A 19,516-nucleotide genomic window follows, 5' to 3' on the forward strand; every position below is an offset into this window, starting at 1 on the left:
ATGGGGCCGTGAGCCACGTCCAACAGAGCAGGGCCTACCCACCAGGACTGACTTGTTTCTGTGCTCCACCTCCCCTGTGTAGTTACCATGTGTGCCCTGGGAAAGGGACCACCACCTCGGGTTTCGGGTATTGCTGTCATTTGTGAGCATTTGAAAACGCAGGTGTCACATTGCAGACTGTGCTAGGCAGACTCGAGGCGTGGTGGTGATGACAAGATCTCTGACCTTATGGGGCCATTTCTTGCTGTTTCAGTGCCCGCAGAATTCCTTCTCCCACCTCCAAAGGGGACAAGCAGACTGCCTGGGCACTCTGTGATCCCCACCCTCCACCGGGACCTGGCACCTCTACCCATGCAGCATATGGAGCTGGCCAACCGGGGAAACCCAGAGGAGCAGGACACGGAAAAACCAAAGGCAAGTGAGGTACCCAGACCAGGCCTGGAGGGCTCCCCATGCTCCACTGGCATTATAACTGAGGAATAAAAGCTGCATGTTTTGTATTTTCTGTTCTCTGAGCTCTGGGCTGGGGACTCCTGTGCGTTGTCTCTTCGGACTCTCTCAGCTCTGGGAGGTTGATACTTTTAAATCCACTTTTCAATGGGGATAAAATTGAGACACAGAGAAGTCAAAGAACTTGCCCAGGGTCACACAGTAAAAGAAGACCAGGATGTGAGCTCAGACAGGCTGTCTCCTGAGCCTAACCACTCCAGAAACTTGGGATTGCTGGGGAAGGTTCTGGAATGAGAGGAGCAGTTCTCACCTAGGAGGCAGCCCCAAACCATGCTCTGTGTGGGAAAAGTAGCTGGTGAGGAGCTGAGTGGAGGACCCGGTGGGGGCTAAATGGGAAGAAGATGGGCTTTGAAGGCAGACAGATGGGTACTGGGATCCCAGCTTCGCCACCTCCTAGCCGTGACAACTTTGCACTCTTTTAGCCTCCGTACTTTCTTGGTAAAATGGGGATAACATTGCCTACTTTAAAGGAATTTCCAAAGACTAAATGATAACAGTCACCTGCCAAAGGGTCTGGTCCATAATAGGTGCACAACAAAAGTCTTTTCCTTTTTTCCTTTATTATTGTGATAGTTCAGGTGAGAGATGACCAGGTCTGCTGAGAAACACCAAAACGAAGCAGTAACCCTCTGTGTCAATTAGGATCAGGCTTAGCTGCACCTAACAAAAAGCTCCCCAAATACTAGTGGTTTATACAAGATAGAAGTTTCTTTCCTTCTCATGTGAATGATGTGTAAAGATAGGTGGTTCAGAGCTGGTATGGAGGTAACACAATCAGCGGGTACCCAGACTCCTGTCATCTTACTGCTCTGCTGTCCTTAAAAACTGCCTCTTGGTCCAAAGTGGCTGCTTGAGCACCAGCCCTCACGTCTGCATTCCAGCCAGCAGGAAGGAAGAACAAGTGAAAAAGATGCCTTCCTTTTATGAATAGGTTCAGAAATTGCATCCTTTATTTCAGTTTCCCTTATTAGACATGGCCCCACCTGGCTGCAAGGAAGGCTGAGAAATTTATTCCAGGTGGCCATGTGCCCAGCTAAAAATTAGGGCTCAATTGTTAATGAAGAAGGGCAGAATGGATACCAGGGAGACGGCTGGCAGTGTGTGCCACACCCACAGAAATATGTGTAATGAGCTTAACACAGGACTTTTGCTCCTCTTAGAGCCACAGCTGGTTCCATGTCACGGCAGTATTTTCCTTTGTATAGGTCTTCCCTGAATGACCTGCCCAACAAGCCAGTCCCACTTGCCAGGTGGAGATGGAGTCAGAAACGTCTAACGACTTTACGGGAGGTAGTGTAGCAGCATTAGAATGCAAGATGGCTGAACTTGGTAACAATAACAGCCACCCTAAGGTCTTCCAGCGTCTCAGAGCCTGTCCCAGCTAATTCAACCCCGACAGTTAGTGGGGTAGGAGCTGGTATCTCCGTTGCAGAGGAGGACACAGAGGTACAAAGCGGTTAGGGAATGTGCTCCAGGTTTCACAGCCAGACAGTCTTACCCCTGAATGTATGCTTTACCCACCACTCCCTAATGTCACTCAGAATAATAAACTCTCCCTTTGGCATCCAGTCTGCAAACCTGGTTATAGCTGAGATGAGAAATTGGCAAGGGGGTGTGACTGACATCTACTGTGTTTCCCTGAAAATAAAACCGGGTCTTATACTGTATTTCCCCCAAAATAAGACTGGGTCTTATATTAATTTTTGCTCTAAAAGATGCATTAGGGCGGATTTTCAGGGGATGTTTTATTTTTTCATGTACAACAATCTACATTTGTTCAAATACAGTCATGTCATCTTCTTCTGGGACATCGTCATAACGTACTAAATGCATCCGTCTGGCTGACGATCTTAACTGGGGCTTATTTTCGGGGTAGGTCTTATTTTGGGGGAAACACGGTCATTGTCCTCCATTAAGAACATAGAAAAGTACTTCTTTTGCAGTGTTAATTTCAGAAGCAAATGAACTAGAATATGGTTTAAGTCAGGACCGTAATATCTAAAGGAGAGAACCTAGTCTTTAACAGTTTACTCTTTCCAATGGTGTCTAGAACCATGTGATGCCATCTGGTAATAAATATCCTCACTGTTCACCTGGGGAGGGGGGTGCTGCAGGCCCCTTAACAAACCCACGAGCCTCAGGACCTAGACTCTGCTGGGGGAGTAGACTGTAAAACCCCCAGAGGCCGAGAGCCCTTTTCCTAACCGTGTCATCATGGAGATTTGGTCTGGTTCCCAGATGAATGATGTGGTAAGTTGCATCAACTAGTTTTCCCCTTGAGACCTGCTCAGTAGGCTTGTAGAATCCTGCGCATCGGTATGCACTTGAGGTTTTTTTTCCCTTGCTGATACAGAGAAGGAACATAGCCACTGAGTCCCTGCTATGTGCTGGCCCTTTACAAACATTAGCTCATCCACCCAGCACTGCCTTCTGTTGTGTCACAGTCAGGAGCTGCAGACGTCAAGGGGACAGTCTGACTCAGTGAGTCAGAGCCGGGGATGGTGGGGGGTGAGCCCATATCAGTCACTCCAGCCCTTGGACCTTCTGCTCCCCACTGCGGTCTCCCAAAGGGGATTTTCTTTGTGAAAGAAAATTCTGCTTACAAAACCAAATATCCAAAAATTCACTGTCTGTTGCAATTTGAGCATGAAAGGTCTGTGCTGGTCAACAATCCTATTAGAATGGACTTTCCCCCCCTTGAATTTTGCCAATCAGTTGATTTTCTGCTCTGCTGCTTGCTATACTTTTCTTAAAATCAATGTTTCTTTGCTCAATCATGCTCTGTTTTGCCTTTACCTTTTTAACTGATGTACTCAGGCGTGTGGGGAATGTTCTCACATAGTAGTAACACCCTGTGCAAATGATCAGCTGCTCACTGGGTACGTGGCTTTATTTAGGATAGAGTCAATTTGGTGCAAATCCTGTGTGAGAACTTCAGCAAAAACAGAAATCTTCCGAGAAACACGTGCTGCAGACTTCCCACTGTCTTTGTCTCAGTAACTATGGTTTCTGGGCAAATGAAGAAAACACTCAGGGAGGATTTTCTTTTCATAAAGAAGCTGAAACAAAGGGCCAAGGATGGCAGTAAACTGATAAACACATTTATTGTGATTTTTGACTTTGACTAGAATGTAGAGAAGTACAATAAAATATATTAAAATATTTCCTCCAATAATTTAAAAAACAAAAATCTTCCCTTGTGTGCTACAGCAGAGGGGCTGAGCAGGAAGAGAGGAGAGGGTGGCTGCCATGATGGCACACGTCCCTCTCGACCCCAGGCAGCTGTGGTGTCCCCCTCAGGAGGCACAGCTCTAACAAGCCGTGTGCTCCTGGCTCTCGGCTTCTTGCTGAGTGTCTCCCTGTGGCATGGGGAGGTTATATTTGCTTTAACTCGGGAGTGTGAGACTCACATTCAGGAGCATGTGTTGGAAAGCCCTGGTGAGCTCTAGAAAGGGTAGCTGTGTTCAGCGATTATTACATGAAATCAGAGCCAATCTCTGGCCTTGGGAGCTCTCCAGGGTCCTGAAAGGATTGTCCTCTTTCAGACTTCAGAGCTCAGCGTAGTCTATCCACCACAGGGAGAGAGGGAGTGTCTTTTATGGTGCACGCACTGCATGCCTGGCACCTCCTGGGTGCCTGCAGCCCTACCTCACTAACACACGTGGTTACTACCTTAGCTCTTGGCCTCTGCCTGACCCAAGCTCTGCCCTCCTGCCCCTTAAGCCCCTGATGCCAGGCATTGTCTAGACCTCCTCTGTCCTTTAGTCTGCAGCACATCTGGCCGGGCTCTGGTAGCGCCGGATCATCACCCAGACAGCCTGTTTGTACCTCCTGACCTTGGAAAGGCCAAAATGTGCACGTCTGAGTTGGGGGGAAGCTTTGAAAACTGGCAAGCTAAAACAGTTGAAACAGGTTTTCAAGGCCACATTTTGATTACTTTCCACCATTTGGGGCACGTGTGTGTTCGGTTTAGGAAAATTTGAAACTAAGCCCTGAATGCAAGGGCATCCAGGCTGCCATTCTATAGCCACTCTCCCCTGTAATGAATTATTTTGACTGTTCATAAACAAGCCGGCTTCTGCCATTAGACTGTGAGCTGCTGGAGGGCAGGCCCTCTATCTTACTCAGCCCTCTAGCCTCGCAGCATGGCACAGGGTCTGATGATAGCAAGAGCTCAGGCTTTGTCAATGAGCCAAGAGCCTGCGCGAGTGAGCGAGTGAGCCTGCAGCGTGGGTTTCCCTCCGAGAGCTGGCTTCTGCAGGAGAGGGTTTTACATTCGATCATAGCAGCTGACTCAGCACGACTGGATGCGGGGCTCTGCTCTAAGAACTGCATGTATGTGAACACATTTAGTCCTCACTGCAACCCACGAGCTAAGGCCTAGGATGAGCCCCGTGTTATAAGTGGGGAAACTCAGGCACAGGGAGGTTACTAATTTACCTAAGGCCACATGGCAGGTAAGTGGCAGAGCTGACAGGTGAACCCAGGCTAAGCACCAGTCAAGCTCACATGTTACCTAATGCCCACCTCCCACTGCTGAGGCCTGGCCCCATCCCCCTGTGAACCCAGTTACCTAAACCTCGGGGTGCTTTCTGGATTGCACCCCATGACCATTGTGCAATCATAGCATCGTGGAGGGGACCATCCCGGCTTCCGCGCCTGCTGGGGGAACACTGGGCAGGGGTGCAGCTCTCCAGGCCTTGGTTAACTTAGCTTGCAGGGGTGGTCTTGGCTACTCTGCAGAGCTGCTTGAGGTTTGAGGCCACATGGGTGAATCTTGGAGAGGACACTTCATATATTGTTGTTATTGTTGTAAACTGACTCAAAGATGGTACACCATTATTGATAATCTTGAGGTTTTCCTCTGTGGTATTTCTGTTTCAGAAAAGGAAAGGGGGCTGGCCTAAAGGCAAGAAAAGGAAACCCCCGAGGAATCTTTCTGTTCCCCGTGCTCCTACCACAGGGTAAGATGGTGGGGGCGGTTACCTGACCCAGTGAGGTGATATTTGGGGCTCACCATCTCAGCCTTTATCTGTTTTTCAGGGCCCTTGATAATGAGAGACCTCACACCACAGGGAATGAGGGTGGGTTTTTTCAGTTCTTGAAGCTGGAATAAGGTTTTGATGCTCAAAGGAGAGGCCAGAAGAGCTGGGCTTGGGTCACAAACAGGAGAGGGGGTGGCTTTGGGGTCAGCAATCTGGTTTCTCTTCCAAGCTTTCAGATACGGGTTCTCTGGGTCCTCCGGTGAGCTAGTTAACCTTTATCAAGGCTCACAGCCGCCTCCAGTACCCTGAGACCTTATCCTTTGTCCCTCGTCCCATGGTGTCTTGGGCTAAAGAAGAGAGGTCCCACGCCACTTCCCCCTACACTGAGGGTCACCTTGCTTCTCTGGAAGCCTGCATGCTTTCCTCTTTGTCTTCAAGGTCCACACATTTTTAAGAGTGAGGGTCTTTTCTCAGTTTCCCTGTAATTCCCGCAGACAGCACTTTTGATTCCAGAACTGATTTGTCTCACTCCAGCGCCCACAGCTTTTCTCCCTCTTTCTGACATGAGTCCTTTTGATCAGGAGGGTGTAGGACCTGTGCCTGGAGCATGTAGGCCACACAATAACCCTGTGAGCAGGTGGCATTTTGCCCATTATACAGAAGGGAAACTGAGGCACAGACCAGGTAAGTGATTTGCCCACCCAGCAGCCTTCATGAGCCTCATGCCCCTCCCATGGAAAGCCCCTCTTCTGGCTCCTCATCTTACATCAGTCTCTGGATAAACAGCCATTTGAGCATTTCCCCCTCTTAAATGAACCTCCATTTCACTGGTTAGATTGAAAAATATGGGCAAACCCATGATTTATTTTTATGAAAACTGGAAGGTGGAACTAGCCTCGTTGGACCTGCTGACTCCCCTCCCAGCCGGTAGCTCAGAGCAGTGGTGTTTGTTCTGTTTCTGGCACAGGTACGTCATATTCCTAAATGAACAGAGAAGCCAGCTGAGGGCCAAGCACCCAGATCTGCCTTTTACGGAAATCACGAAGATGTTGGCTGCTCAGTGGGCTCAGCTGTCTCAGGACAAAAAGCAAGTGAGTCCTTTTCTGCGTAGAATGAGGAGAGAAGTGGCCCGGCTGTCTGCAGCCTCAATTAGGGGCTGTTCCCTCCTAATCCATCTTTACTCGCTGGAGCCAGAGGGAACTTACCGGAATGCAAGCATGAGGTGCCTCTCACCCCACCCCTTCAAAGCAACCAGGGGGTTCTCTGCTGCTTTTGGCATCTGCAGTCTCCCAAACTGTTACGCAGAATGGCTCATCCATGAAACATGGGCACGTTGTCAAATAAGTTTAGGAAATTCTGGAGTAAATCAAGTGAAATAGATTTCCCCCTCTGCGGGAACTTTTTGGAGCATTTAATATATTTCTGTTCCCTTAAAATAAATTTCCACTGGGTTCCATGCTCTCCTGGAGTGAGGTGTGGGGCACGAGTATCGCGGAGGGTCATTGCTAATGCGAGGCATTTCTCAAACTAATTCTACCGTGGAACACCTTTTCACAGGGCACCTGTCATCCTCCTACAGGAGTATGTTGTGGGGGTCACACAGGAGGAAACACCACCTTACAGGATACAGTCAAAGCCCTTGGAGCACACATACCTGTCCAGGGTCAATTTCTGCCCTCTCCCCACACTGTACATTTCAGCCACACTGATCAAGCCAAAGCCACCACAATGCCACCTCCTACATGAAGCCCTCCCATACCCTTTCAAGTATATCTGACCTCAAAGCCCATACTTTTTCCAGAACAGCCCTGCCTGCAGAGACCATCCTAGATTTCCCCAAGCAGGTGGGATAAGAGGACACCCCAACCCCTCAGAACAGAAGAGTCTCAGAATCTCTGTGCTCCTTCCAGAGGTATATTTACGAGGCCGATGAGGATAAGCAGCGTTACATCCGCGAGCTGCAGGCCTACCAGAGCTCCGAGGCTTACCGAGCCTTCCTGCGGAGGCAGGCAGCACACAAGACGCAAGGGCTGTGCGGTGAGTGGGGCCTGGCCCGGGGGGCTGCAGCTTCTCCCACCACTGGCCTGTGGGACGGTTTAGAGCAGAGGCGTATTTTGAAAGCCCTCTGTTAGCCCCCAAGTCAGCCAGCGTTCACATCCTTATATACGTATTTTAGATATTAACCCTTTATCAGATATATGGCTTGCAACTATTTTTCTTCCATTTCGTAGGTTGCCTTTTCATTTTGTTGATTGTTTGCTGTACAGAAGCTTTTTAGTTTGATGTAGTTCCATGTGCGTATTTTTCTTTTGTTACCAATGCTTTTAGTGTCATGTCCAAAAATGCTAAGACCAGCGTCTAGGAGCTTTTCCCCTGTTTTCTTCTAGGAGTTTTATGGTTTCAGGTCTTACATTTAAGTCTTGAATCCATTTCAAGTTCATTCTTGTGCATGGTAAAACAGAAGGGTCCAATTTCATTCTTTTGCATAAGGCTGTCCAGTTTTCCCAGCGCCATTTATTAGAGTCTATCCTCTTCCCATTATGTATTGAAATTTGCTAAGAGAGTAGATCTCACCACACACAGAAAAGGTAACTGTGTGAAATGATGAATGTGTTTATGAACTTGATTGTGGGGATCATTTCATAATGTATACGTGTATCCAATAATCACCTGGTACTCTTTAAATATATATATTTTTATGTGTCAATTATACCTTAATAAAGCAAGTCAGGGGTCAGTGGGGCAGGGAGAGCAGCTGGCTTTATGGTCTTCCTTTTTGGCTCTGGTGGGCTGGGTTCAGAAACATCCTGAACATTGTTAAAGATAAGAGGCATCTTGTTCCCTCTGTCAATGAAAAAAACATCCAGCCCAAGAAAAAGCTTATAAGAGTTTGAGCCAAACTGCCGACAATTGCTGGGAAGCAAAGTCTCAGCGGATTGAGAAAATTCTCCACAAAATGGCGGTTTGCAGCTTATTTTGTATATAGAATCAAAGGAGGAGGGTTAGATGAAATCCATTGATTGTAGATTAAGGGGGTGGGAGAAAGCAAAGCGGGGAAATCTCCGGGATTGGGTAAAAGTAAATTGGAGAGCCGGGTACTGCTTCTACATAGGTGGGTGCAGGATTGTTAATAGTTCACTGTTTACAGCGCAGGGAGATGGTAATGAGGAGACAAGAATAACAAGGAGGAATTCTGTAGTTTCCTGCTCTGGTCAGGAAAAGGGGAGAACTGACCTTCCAAGGGCCTGTTATCCTAGATGCACGAAGACAACAGACAGGCTCACTTAAGGAAAAGACTGACCTTTGTCAAGGAGGCTACAGGCCAAGGCTGTGACTTCCCGCCGTGGCCCACCTTAGTTAGGAATTTTTATGTTCACGCCGTCCTCTGGTTATTTTCAGTCTCCTCGGCTTGTCAGGTTTAACCTGTGGCCCCTTTTCAGGCCACAGTTTCCCTTTTTGGTCATAAATCAATCCGAAGGATGCATTGGTGACCAACCTTTGGGTTGGATAGTGTGGTCCCACCGTGCTAGGAAGGCTCATTCCTAGGAAGTCTTAGTGTCAACGTTTGTCATGCTGAACGTTGGACCTTGGGGGTGGGGCAAGACCATAACCTTAGGTGGCAGTCAAGGCCGAATTATTTATTTAAAAGCAAAGGTGAGGGGCTAGCCCAGTGGCTCAGGCTGTTGGAGCTCCGCGCTCCTAACTCCGAAGGCTGCTGGTTCGATTCCCACATGGGCCAGTGGGCTCTCAACCACAAGGTTGCCGATTCAACTCCTCGAGTCCTGCAACTAAAATTGAACATGGCACCTTGAGCTGAGCTGCTGCTGAGCTCCCAGATGGCTCAGTTGGTTGGAGCGCGTCCTCTCAACCACAAGGTTGCCAGTTCAATTCCCGCAAGGGATGGTGGGCTGAGCCCCCTGCAACTAGCAACGGCAACTGGACCTGGAGCTGAGCTGCGCCCTCCACAACTAAGACTGAAAGGACAACAACTTGACTTGGGAAAAAGTCCTAGAAGTACACACTGTTCCCCAATAAAGTCCTGTTCCCCTTCCCCAATAAAATCTTTAAAAAAGAAAAAGGTGAGCAAACGGAAGGTAGTCAGATCCTATGTGTCTTCATTAGATATATTCCGGATCATTTCTAATTTTTGACCTATCATGATACAAGTCTTTTCTCTATTTGTCTCACGTTTTGGTTTTTTGCATCTAGTGTAAGATTTACAAACTAGGGCCAAGAGCAATAGTATTAAATCAGTAACACCAATTAGGAGCAGAAAATGTCCAACATTAGACAAGTATGAGTCTGAGGGGAGCAAACATCCTAGCCATCCAAAGAACCCTTTCTATGCATTATCATAATTTTTTTATTAAGCTAATAATATGTTTTCCTCCTTCGTCTACTGCTGTTTGTACCTTATGATAAGTTTGGCCAGATGAATGAAGACTTTCTACTATTTCATGATCCAAAAGCTCTAATATTTCTTCTGGCCAATTAGTTTCCATAAAAATGACTTCATGAGGAGGATTATGTTCAATTTCCCAATACAGTGGGTTTTTAGTATCGATATGATCATAGGTTCATTAAACCCAGGCATTTCATTTGCCTGCGATTTTAGTATTATACCATATTCCCATAGCATTTACTGTAAACCTGGTGTCATTACACTAGAAATCAGTTAGTATGACAGAAGAATTTCTAGTCCTTCCCAACAAAAACGTCCCCTTCCCATATACTATATATTGTTGTTTGTTGGGGTGGGTACGATAGGGCAGGATTGGCTGAATTCAGAATTCCATATAGATTGGGGACTAACTATTCACCTTTTTGATTTTTACAATCAGATAATGAGATGGGTTCCCATTCCTAATTATCATTTAATATGGCCCATCTACTTTTCATTGGAAGTATTCTAGTATTATTAAGGATGGTCTCTATACCAGCCAGTTGAACTACTGAAAATCTTAGCTTAGGATTTAACCACAGTGCTTGGGTTTTTAAGATACATTTTAGATCACATTTACCATCTAAAATTTTCCAAAGTCCGGGGGCCATAGAGTCTGGCCTAGGCTTCTGCACCCATTACAGTTGGCCATTGTTTTATAACTACTTCAGGTCCCATTTGCATTAGCACAGGTAACAGGCCCTGCTGAGTCAGGGTACAGGCGCGTTCCCATTGCTGTGCTTACGCATGAGATTTGATAGTCTGCCGAGTCTGTCCTATCCATTTAGCTAGGGCCTCATTATCTTTCCATGCTGCTTCCCATCCTTTTCATTCCTCTTGAAAGAGCATTCCCTCTATATGACCTATTTTAGATAAAGAGCCTTTTTCTAACGAATGACGTCCTTCATTAGCTGCAAATTCAGCTTGTCCCAGAATACCAAGGCCATCTCCCAACCCTCCAAGTATCTCCCTTATTTCTTAGAGACGGCCAACGTTGTTGAACCCACCGAGAATGTTGTTGCCATTAGGTGCCTTTGACCTGAGAGCAATTGGGGTATTGAACGAACCCAAAAATGTTGAGTCTCCTAAGCCATAGTTAAATGAGTAGTGGTAACCCCCCAAATGAGCTAGAGTTTGAGTATTCCGTAAGGCTTGCCACAACCATCCAGGACCCAAGGAGGGTGGGGTAGTTACAGACTTATCAAACCACCAAGTAATCCCAATAATTTCTGAAGTGGGGACCCATCTATTTTTCTCCTGTTTTATGGGCATCCAGCCACAGGAACATGGCTGATGGTTTTGAGGACAAGGTATACTATGACAGGTAGGGCAGGCTGCAAGCCTTTTCCCATCATACCCAGGTATTTTTCTTATCACCCACTCCTATAGCTGTACAATACTCATCTAAATGAGATCCGTATATAATTCTACCAGGGGAGTTATCAGGGAGGCATTCTTGAAAGTACTTGCTCAGGATGTGTCCTTTAGAATAGATATACCCAGAAACAAATATACCAAAGTGGATATTAATAGTAGGAGAGGACCGATGATGGCTGACAGGTGTTATCCTGATTCTCATAACTGATCATGAGAACGTCATTGTCCAGGAGATGGGAAAGATTAGCAGGTACCCACATTAAAATTTTTCATATCCAGTAATGGGGGGGGGGCTCTGAGGAGACAGATATTTCTATTAGGAAACTAAAGAAGGATAATAACAAGAAAAGAACCATTTGCTATGTCTCAACAGGTGATATCCTTGGAAGAGTAAGATTTGAGAGAAATTCAAAGACCAAATGTAACTATTATTATCAGCAGTCAAGAAAATTAAAAAAATGATTAAATGAGAGTTCCTGAGTCCAACATCAATTTGTGGGTGTACAGGCCTTAGCGATGTCTTGGGACAGCTGTCTGCCTTTGATGTCAGCAGCTTCTCGTCCTTGAATCTTTGATGTCTGCCGTACACGGAGGCAAGTGTCAGAGACAGCAATAGATGTCCGTTCATGGTTAGGTGCCTTTTTAAAATGAGAAATGTGAAGCCATGAGTTAACTCCTTTAAGTTTGGCCACACGTGGATTATTTAGTAACACCTGATAAGGTCCCTTCCAACAAGGCTGGAGGGAGTCTTTTATTTTATGTCTTTTCTAGTAGACAAAATCTCCTGGTTGCAAGCCATGGTCTTGGAGGTCTTCGTCTCCCGGGAACGCACTGGGAAATGAATCAGTTACTAATTTACCAATCTCTTTAAAGCTGGTAAATAAGCCCTTGACAATAATGTCTCCTTTGGTAAAGTTGGCTAGTGTGCCCCTTCATCCGGATGCATAGAGCAACCAGTGACTATTTCATAAGGAGAAAGGCTATGTTTACCGAAAGGAGAAGATCTCAGGTTGGGGAGCACGACAGGGAGAGCCTTTGGCCAGGGGAGATTAAAAGCTTCTGAAATTCTGGCTAGTTGAATTTTGATTGTGCCATTTGTACATTCCACCAATCCAGAGGACTGGGGGTGATGAGCACAACGAAAATGACGCAGAATAGTCCAAATGTTACAGACTGATTGATTGCATTATTGGCCCAGTGAAATGAGTCCCTCAGTTGCTATGTAACTCAGAGGGAATTCCCCAATTGGGGATTATTTCTTCCAATAACATGTTACCTACCGTCAAGGCTGTTGCTTTCCTGCAAGGGAATGCCTCAACCCACTGAGAAAACATACAGATGACGACTAACACATATTTGTATCCTTGAGATGGTGGCATTGGGATAAAATCCAATTACCATACCTCAAATGGCCCTAAAGGAAGTGGGAAATGTCCTTGGGACCCACAGAGTGGTTTTCCCAGGGTATATTTTGGACAGATAGAACATCTGCCATACAATTTATGAGCTACAGTGGGAGAAGGTTTCCAGTAATCTTTCTTGCTCCATGAAATCATCTTTTCAGGACCCCAGTGTGTGAGCTCATGCACATGTTGGAGTACAGGCAGTTGAGCCCGTAGGTAACATGGGCTTCTGATTGGGTCCAAAGCTTACCTGTTTGACTGGGTCAAAGGTTCCCCCTTTTTGTTGCCATATCCTCTTGTCTTCTGTGGCTGTCCTTTGGAACTGTAAAAGAAAGTCTTATTGATTTAATAGGAAGCCAGGGGCATTCTCTGATCTGGATATTTTGACTATTCAATGCTGCCTGTTTAGCTGCAGCGACAGCTAAATGATTTCCTTTTGTGTCCATGGTGGTGGCTTTAGAATGTCCTGAAATTTTGATAATTGCCAATTGTCTCAGTTGTTGTATGGCCTCTAGTAATTCTGAAACCTGTTTTCTATTCTTTATGGATCACCCTGAGGAAGTTAAGAAGCCTGGCTGCTTCCACAGCATTCCAAAGTCATGCGCTACACAAAAGACATGGAGACTATTGGCTACTTGATCTTAGGCCAATTGACCAGCTTGAGTTAGGGCAATAAACTTGGCCTGCTGGGCAGATCTTATTTCAGGTAAATAAGAACTTTCAATTACGTCCACCATGGAAGTTGCTGCATATCCAGCTCAGTAATGTCCCTGTTCATCTTTGACATAAAATCCACCTGTGAACCAAATTAAGTCAGCGTCACCAATAGGGGTTTCCTGTAAATCATTTGCAGGAACAAGAAGGTGGTCAGTAAGCAAAACACAATCGTGGGTGTCTTCCTCCTGTAGGAAGGGTAATCATTTGCTGAGTTAAAATCAAGTTAAACATCAAGTTAAAATAATATTTAGCGCAGAAAGCAAGAGTACTTCATAAGGAGCCAGGCGACTGACAGAAAAGTGTTGAGTGTGATGAGAGTTCAGTAAGGATTCAACAGAATGAGGAGCATAAATAGTTAAAGGAGAGCCCATAACTACCTCTTCTGTTTGTTTGCATATTGTGGCTGTAGCAGAGAGGGCCCTCATACAAGATGGGGAGTCCTGCGACTGAGTCTAATTGCTGACTCTAGTATCGCCAAGGTCTGTGATGGTCTCCACGTGTCTGAGTTAGAACTCCCAAACCATTTCCTTTGTTTCCATGTATGAAAAGGAAGAAAGGACACTTATAATTAGGGCATCCCAGAGCAGGAGCTTTAGATAATTTTTCCTTTAGAGCTTTTACAGCTTGTTTTGCTTCTGGGTTCCATTGAATTGGATCAGATTGATCTGATTTTAATAAAGCATATAGAGGATGGGCTGTTAAAATGTGGGATCCAATTGTGACAATACCCAGTTGGACCCAGGAATCCTCTAGGCTGTCTTTTTGTTTTTGGAAGGGGAAAAGATGGGATTCCTCGGAGTCTTTCGGGGTTAATCAGTAGCCCATCTTTAGATATGAGATGGCCAAGGTATTTCACTTGGGGCAGACAAAATTGATGCTTTTCCTTTGAGACCTTATATCTTTTTAGAGCTAGCTGATGTAACAGGCAAATTGTGTCCTTTTGGGAGTCTAGTAGTGTCCTAGTGCATAAAAATAAATCATTCACATATTGGATTAGAGTGGAATCTCTGGGAAAATCAACATCATTTAAATCAGCCTTCAATATCTGGGAGAAATAGGTGGGACTCTCCGTATACCCCTGGGGCATCACAGTTCATGTAAATTGGCAATCTTCCCAGGTGAAAGCAAAGAGATGTCGACTGTCCATTTCTACAGGAATGCTGAAAAAGGCACTACATAAATCCATTACTGGAAAATATTGGCGGTCCATAGGAATAGCACGTGGATTTGGAACCACAGGATGTCCGGGAATAATTATTTTGTTTATTGCTCTGAGATCCTGTACAAGTTTCCATCCTTTTCCATTCGGTTTCTTTACTAGAAGGATAGGAGAATTACAGGGGCTCGTACAAGGAATTATAAGTCCCCTGTTTAAGTGATCTTGTAAAATGGGTTTAATTCCAGCTAGTGCATCAGGTCTCAATGGATAATGGTAAATATTAGGTAGTGGCAAAGTATTGTCAATAGTTATTTAATAGGAGTGGCTGACTTCATCTTGCCAATATCTGTACTGGAAAGGGCCCAAAGTTGCTCTGGGACGTCTTGCAATAATTGTTCAGTTTCAAGATTAGTTTCCTCTTGTGGAGGTTCCTTTAAAATCATTACGTTCCCAATTGGTTCAGTATCTGAATCATTTAGTTCTAAATACATTTCACCCTTCTAGGAAGAGGATATGTGGGCATCATGGGTTTCAAGAAAATCTCTCCCCATCAGGTGATTTGGGAAAGATTTAACTAGTAAAAATATATGTTGCTCTGTAACATTTCCTCGTTGGAAGGGAACAGGTTCTGATTTAAAAACAGACATCGGTTGATTAGATGTCTCCACCATTTGTACAGAAGCTTTACTCCTGTAGGGTTAAGAACAGATAAAGTAGTCTCAGTATCTATAAGGGCCCCTTTTATGATATTTTCCCCTTTTATGATAATTATTTGTAAGGAGAAGAGGAAATACCCTCGCATAGTCCCCGGAGCAGCCCTATGCTTGCTTTTGTTTCTTTTCTTTTTCTAAATCCCATTTCAGTTTTCTACAATCCTTCTTAATATGAGCTGGCTTCTTACAGTATAAACAGACTCCTCTCTGCCCTTGTCTAAGAGACCTTCTTGGTTGGGGGCGGGGGGCGGGATGTCTGACCTGATTGTTTAACTGCTGGAGCTGTAAGTTCATGATTTGTGCAGCTTTATCTCTTTCTCTCTTTTAAATAGTTTTACATAGTTGATCAGTAAGAATGGCCAGTTCCTCAGTATATGCAGTTGGCCAATTTAATTAACGCTGTTTAATCAGTTACAAACTCTTCATCTAGTCCTTCCAAAAATGCTGAATTTAATAAAGGATCATTCTGATGATCGTTAAAACTGTCTGGAACTAGACCTGAGTATTGTTTAAAAGCTTTTTCCAAAACATTCAAAAAAAAATCAAGCACTGGTTCATCAGGCTTTCTTTTACATTGCTGGATCTGAGTCCAGTCCATTTTCCGGGGAAAAATCTCAGTACAGCTTGATAAAGCCGGCGGGCTAATTCCCTGCATTTTTCCCAGTCTGTCTCTGTTTTAAGAAAGTCCTCTACAGGAGCTTCCCAGGGAACGTTATTCAGCCATTCTGTTGCTTGGCTCTCAAAAGCTAGTAGTTGTATCAATTAGAATAGATCAAAATAGCCAGGATCATATGTCCTAACAGTTAAATCCAATTGCTTTGCAAACCCATCAGGGTCCTGGAGAGTATTGGGGAAATCTTTAGTTAGGTTCCTTAATTCTGTTCTAGTCCAAGGAACATATATAATTGCTGGTTCCCCTCTGCCTGAGACTGGCTTTTCCCTGAAGGGAGCTGTCAGAATTTCTGGTTTTTCTGGTCTATTTTGGTCTGGATTTCTATTCTCTACTTCCCCCAGTAGAGAGTGGTAGTGGAAGGGGTACAGAGATAGAAGGAGGAAGAGGAAGAGAGAGGAAGGGTAAGTCTGACAAGGGAGCTCAGAAAGCAAAGGATGTATTGGAGCAGCTGGACAGGTGGGGAGGGGGTGTTGGCATTTACCAACTACAGAAGGCTTCTTTAGTTCAGAGACAATTTCTAAAATTTTCTTATTAACTTCCTGTAGAGAAAGGAGTTTATCTGTGTTCCGCTTAGAAGCTCCTAATTTCCAATCAAGATAAGCTTCCCATTCATTTAGTTTAATTGTAGAGCCAGCTTTTTCCAATTGAGCACATAAAATATCAATTTGGAAGTGTCAAAACTTCCCCTCTTTGGCCATTTCAAGCTGATATTATTTTTTGTTAAATTTTCCCATGTCTATAGGTACTTACAAGTTGGGGTTCCATATGAATTGTACATGTAGCCTGCAGGCGTATTAACGAAGGGTTGGGGTTCTTGGGGTTTATTTTATCAACCTTAGAGGCATGATTTCCCATGTTAGTTTTAGTTTTCTTTAGGTGTCTGCCCAGCATGAACAAATTTCTAGGGATATTGTGCGGTGGGTTGAAGTGTGCTGCTTATGAGTTATGCTCCAAGGGTCGGTCACCTTCCGAGTCACCTCAACCTTCTTACATGCCTCGGTTTCTCCCCCCAGCTGTCTAGTACAACCACAAGGACTCGGAGCGCTAGGTAACCAGCCTTTCTGTGTGCGTCGCCGGATGAGTCAATTATTTACAGTTGTGTTGGAATTCCCTATGGGGCCACTGCACGTTTTGAGGAGTGCCCTCAAACCGCTCCACATAGATTCTTAGTCACCTAAGAATACTGAAATTCGAACTGGAGGGAGTAAATGCCCCTTATCTTTGGAGCTGAATGAGTTCAGCAAAAGTTTGTTCAGACTCACAGTAAGCAATACCAATTGAAAAAACAAAATTAAAACCAGTCACCCATCTCAACTCCTATCCTTTTACTACCACCTTGAGGATTTTCTAAGAATAGCTCAAATAAAGTCAGACCCTTTACCATAGGTGAGTGGAAGGTCCTGGATTTCCAGGAGATGACTCACCCAAGTTCACCTGATGAGAAGTGGGGAGCCAGTAGGGCTCAAAGGGCCCCTGCTTGTACCTAGCACCAAATCTGGGTCCACTGGGTGGACCTGGGTGGGCTTCTTTGGAATCCTGCTGGCTATACCAAGTAATGTCAATGAAAAAACACCCAGCCTGAGAAAGAGCTTGTAAGAGTCCATTTGAGCCAAACTGTCAATTGCCAGAAAACAAAGTCTCAATGGATTGAGAAAATGCTCCACAAAATGGCAATTGCAGCTTATTTTATATATACAATCAAAGGAGGAGGGTTACTTGAACTCCACTGATTGTAGATTAAGGGGGTGGGAGAAAGCAAAGCAGGGAAATCTCTGGGATTAGGTAGAAGTAAATTGGGGAGCCAGGTACTGCTTCTATATAGGTGGGTGCAGGATTGTTAATAGTTCACTGTTTACAGCGCAGGGAGATGGTAATGAGGAGACAAGAATAACAAGGAGGGATTCTGTAGTTTCCTGCTCTGGTCAGGAAAAGGGGAGAACTGACATTCCAAGGGCCTGTTATCCTAGATGCACGAAGACAACAGACAGGCTCACTTAAGGAAAAGACTGACCTTTGTCAAGGAGGCTACAGGCCAAGGCTGTGACTTCCCGCCGTGGCCCACCTTAGTTAGGAGATTTTATGTTCACGCCGTCCTCTGGTTATTTTCAGTCTCCTCAGCTTGTCAGGTTTAACCTGTGGCCCCTTTTCCGGCCAAACCTCCTACTCGGGAGGGTCAGAGAACAATCTGGTAGTGCTGGGCCAGTGATTACATTTTAGTCCTTTGAAAAGGGAGCGGAGCCTGCCGTTTTGGAACTCAGCGCTTGTCAAACTCGAATGTGCCCCCAGATCAGCGGGAGTCTTGTTAAAATGAGGGTTCTGACCCAGAAAGTCTAGGGTCTGCATTTCCAGCCCCTGGTACTGCTGATGCCACTGGTGCATGCAAGGGACTGCCAGTGCTCGGCTTATGGTGGTGAGCCAAGTCTCTGCAGCATTCATTGTCCCCACATGCCAGCAGCGTCCTACTTCAGGCCATGGCTTTGCCTGGCCAGAGGCACACTACATGTGCCAGGGGTTAACACACTGAGCATCCAAAAACCAGTGCACAAAAGAATTGGTGGGAAACATCCCAATCCGCCCTCATCCCAACCCCATAGGACAACTCTGAGTGTGTTCCATGCACCCCCTAGAGGCTCCTGGTGGGATTGCGCCCCATGGATATTGGTGCTCCCAGCTCAACAAGGCGCTACATGCTGGCTTTTCTTCCCTTCCCTGACTCACTTCCCTATTCCCCTACTAGCATTTCCTGCGATCACCACCCAGGAAAACCACGTGCACCAAAATCACTGCCTCAGGGTCTGCCTCTGGGGGTCCCAGCCTAAGGAAGAGAAGAAAACCCAGTTACCGAGTGCCTACTTACCCAGCCTTCACCATGGAGGGCACTTCTCATTCATCATCTCTTTCATCCTTATTGCAAGTCTTATCAGTCACAGCACCCACCAATGAGGGGCACATTTACATTCAGACCCACAGGGCTGCCACCGGCCACGCTGGGACCCAGTCTCCTCTGGGCACATGCCCACACGGCAGAGCGGCATCCTCGTCAGAGAGGTCCAGGAGCCAGTTTCTGGCCCTACAGGTGACTACTCTAAGGAGGCGGGCTCCTCATCAGTGGTGCGGGGTCCACTCATCGTCTCTCCTGAGTTCTTTGCTGCGCTTTCCATGGTAGGAGCTGAGTATCCTCAAGACGTCCCAGCAGAGGCCCTGGGTCCTTCACATTGCTGCTGCCTGCTCCCACCTGGCCTGGCAGGGGGAGCTGCCTCCATAGTGTCAGGGTGTGGGCTCGGGAGTCCCAATGCCTGGTTCAGATCCTGGCTCTGCCACACGCCGGCTCTGCGACCTGGCACCCATCACTAACGCACAGTGTGCTTCTGTTTCCTCACGTGAAATATGGGGCTGAATAGGTCCTTCGGCACAGGGCTTGGTGCAGATTAAGCAAGTTAAACTGCAGGGAGTTTGGTACTCAGTGCCTGGCACACAGCAGGACTCCAGCAAGTGTTTACCCCCTCCCTTGGCTCTGGGGCATAGTTCCCTCCAGCCC

The 19,516-nt window shown here is 45.9% G+C and overlaps 1 protein-coding gene across 5 annotated transcripts in view; it reads left to right on the forward strand.

The window, feature by feature from the left end:
* LOC308495316 (SWI/SNF-related matrix-associated actin-dependent regulator of chromatin subfamily E member 1-related-like) overlaps positions 1-19,516 on the forward strand; it is a 47,179-nt gene that overhangs the window by 3,495 nt on the left and 24,168 nt on the right. For all 5 annotated transcript variants that reach the window (XR_013992974.1, XM_081043276.1, XM_081043273.1 and 2 more), the window contains exons 2-5: positions 254-414; positions 5,395-5,474; positions 6,463-6,586; positions 7,406-7,532. Coding sequence is in view for 4 of the 5 variants with exons in the window: in XM_081043276.1 (XP_080899402.1) it covers positions 254-414; positions 5,395-5,474; positions 6,463-6,586; positions 7,406-7,532 (492 nt within the window). In the remaining variant the exon portion in view is untranslated. The remainder of the gene's footprint in view (positions 1-253; positions 415-5,394; positions 5,475-6,462; positions 6,587-7,405; positions 7,533-19,516) is intronic.

Source organism: Rhinolophus hipposideros, assembly GCF_964194185.1.
Source record: "Rhinolophus hipposideros genome assembly, chromosome: 1".
NCBI classification, from domain to species: domain Eukaryota; kingdom Metazoa; phylum Chordata; class Mammalia; order Chiroptera; family Rhinolophidae; genus Rhinolophus; species Rhinolophus hipposideros.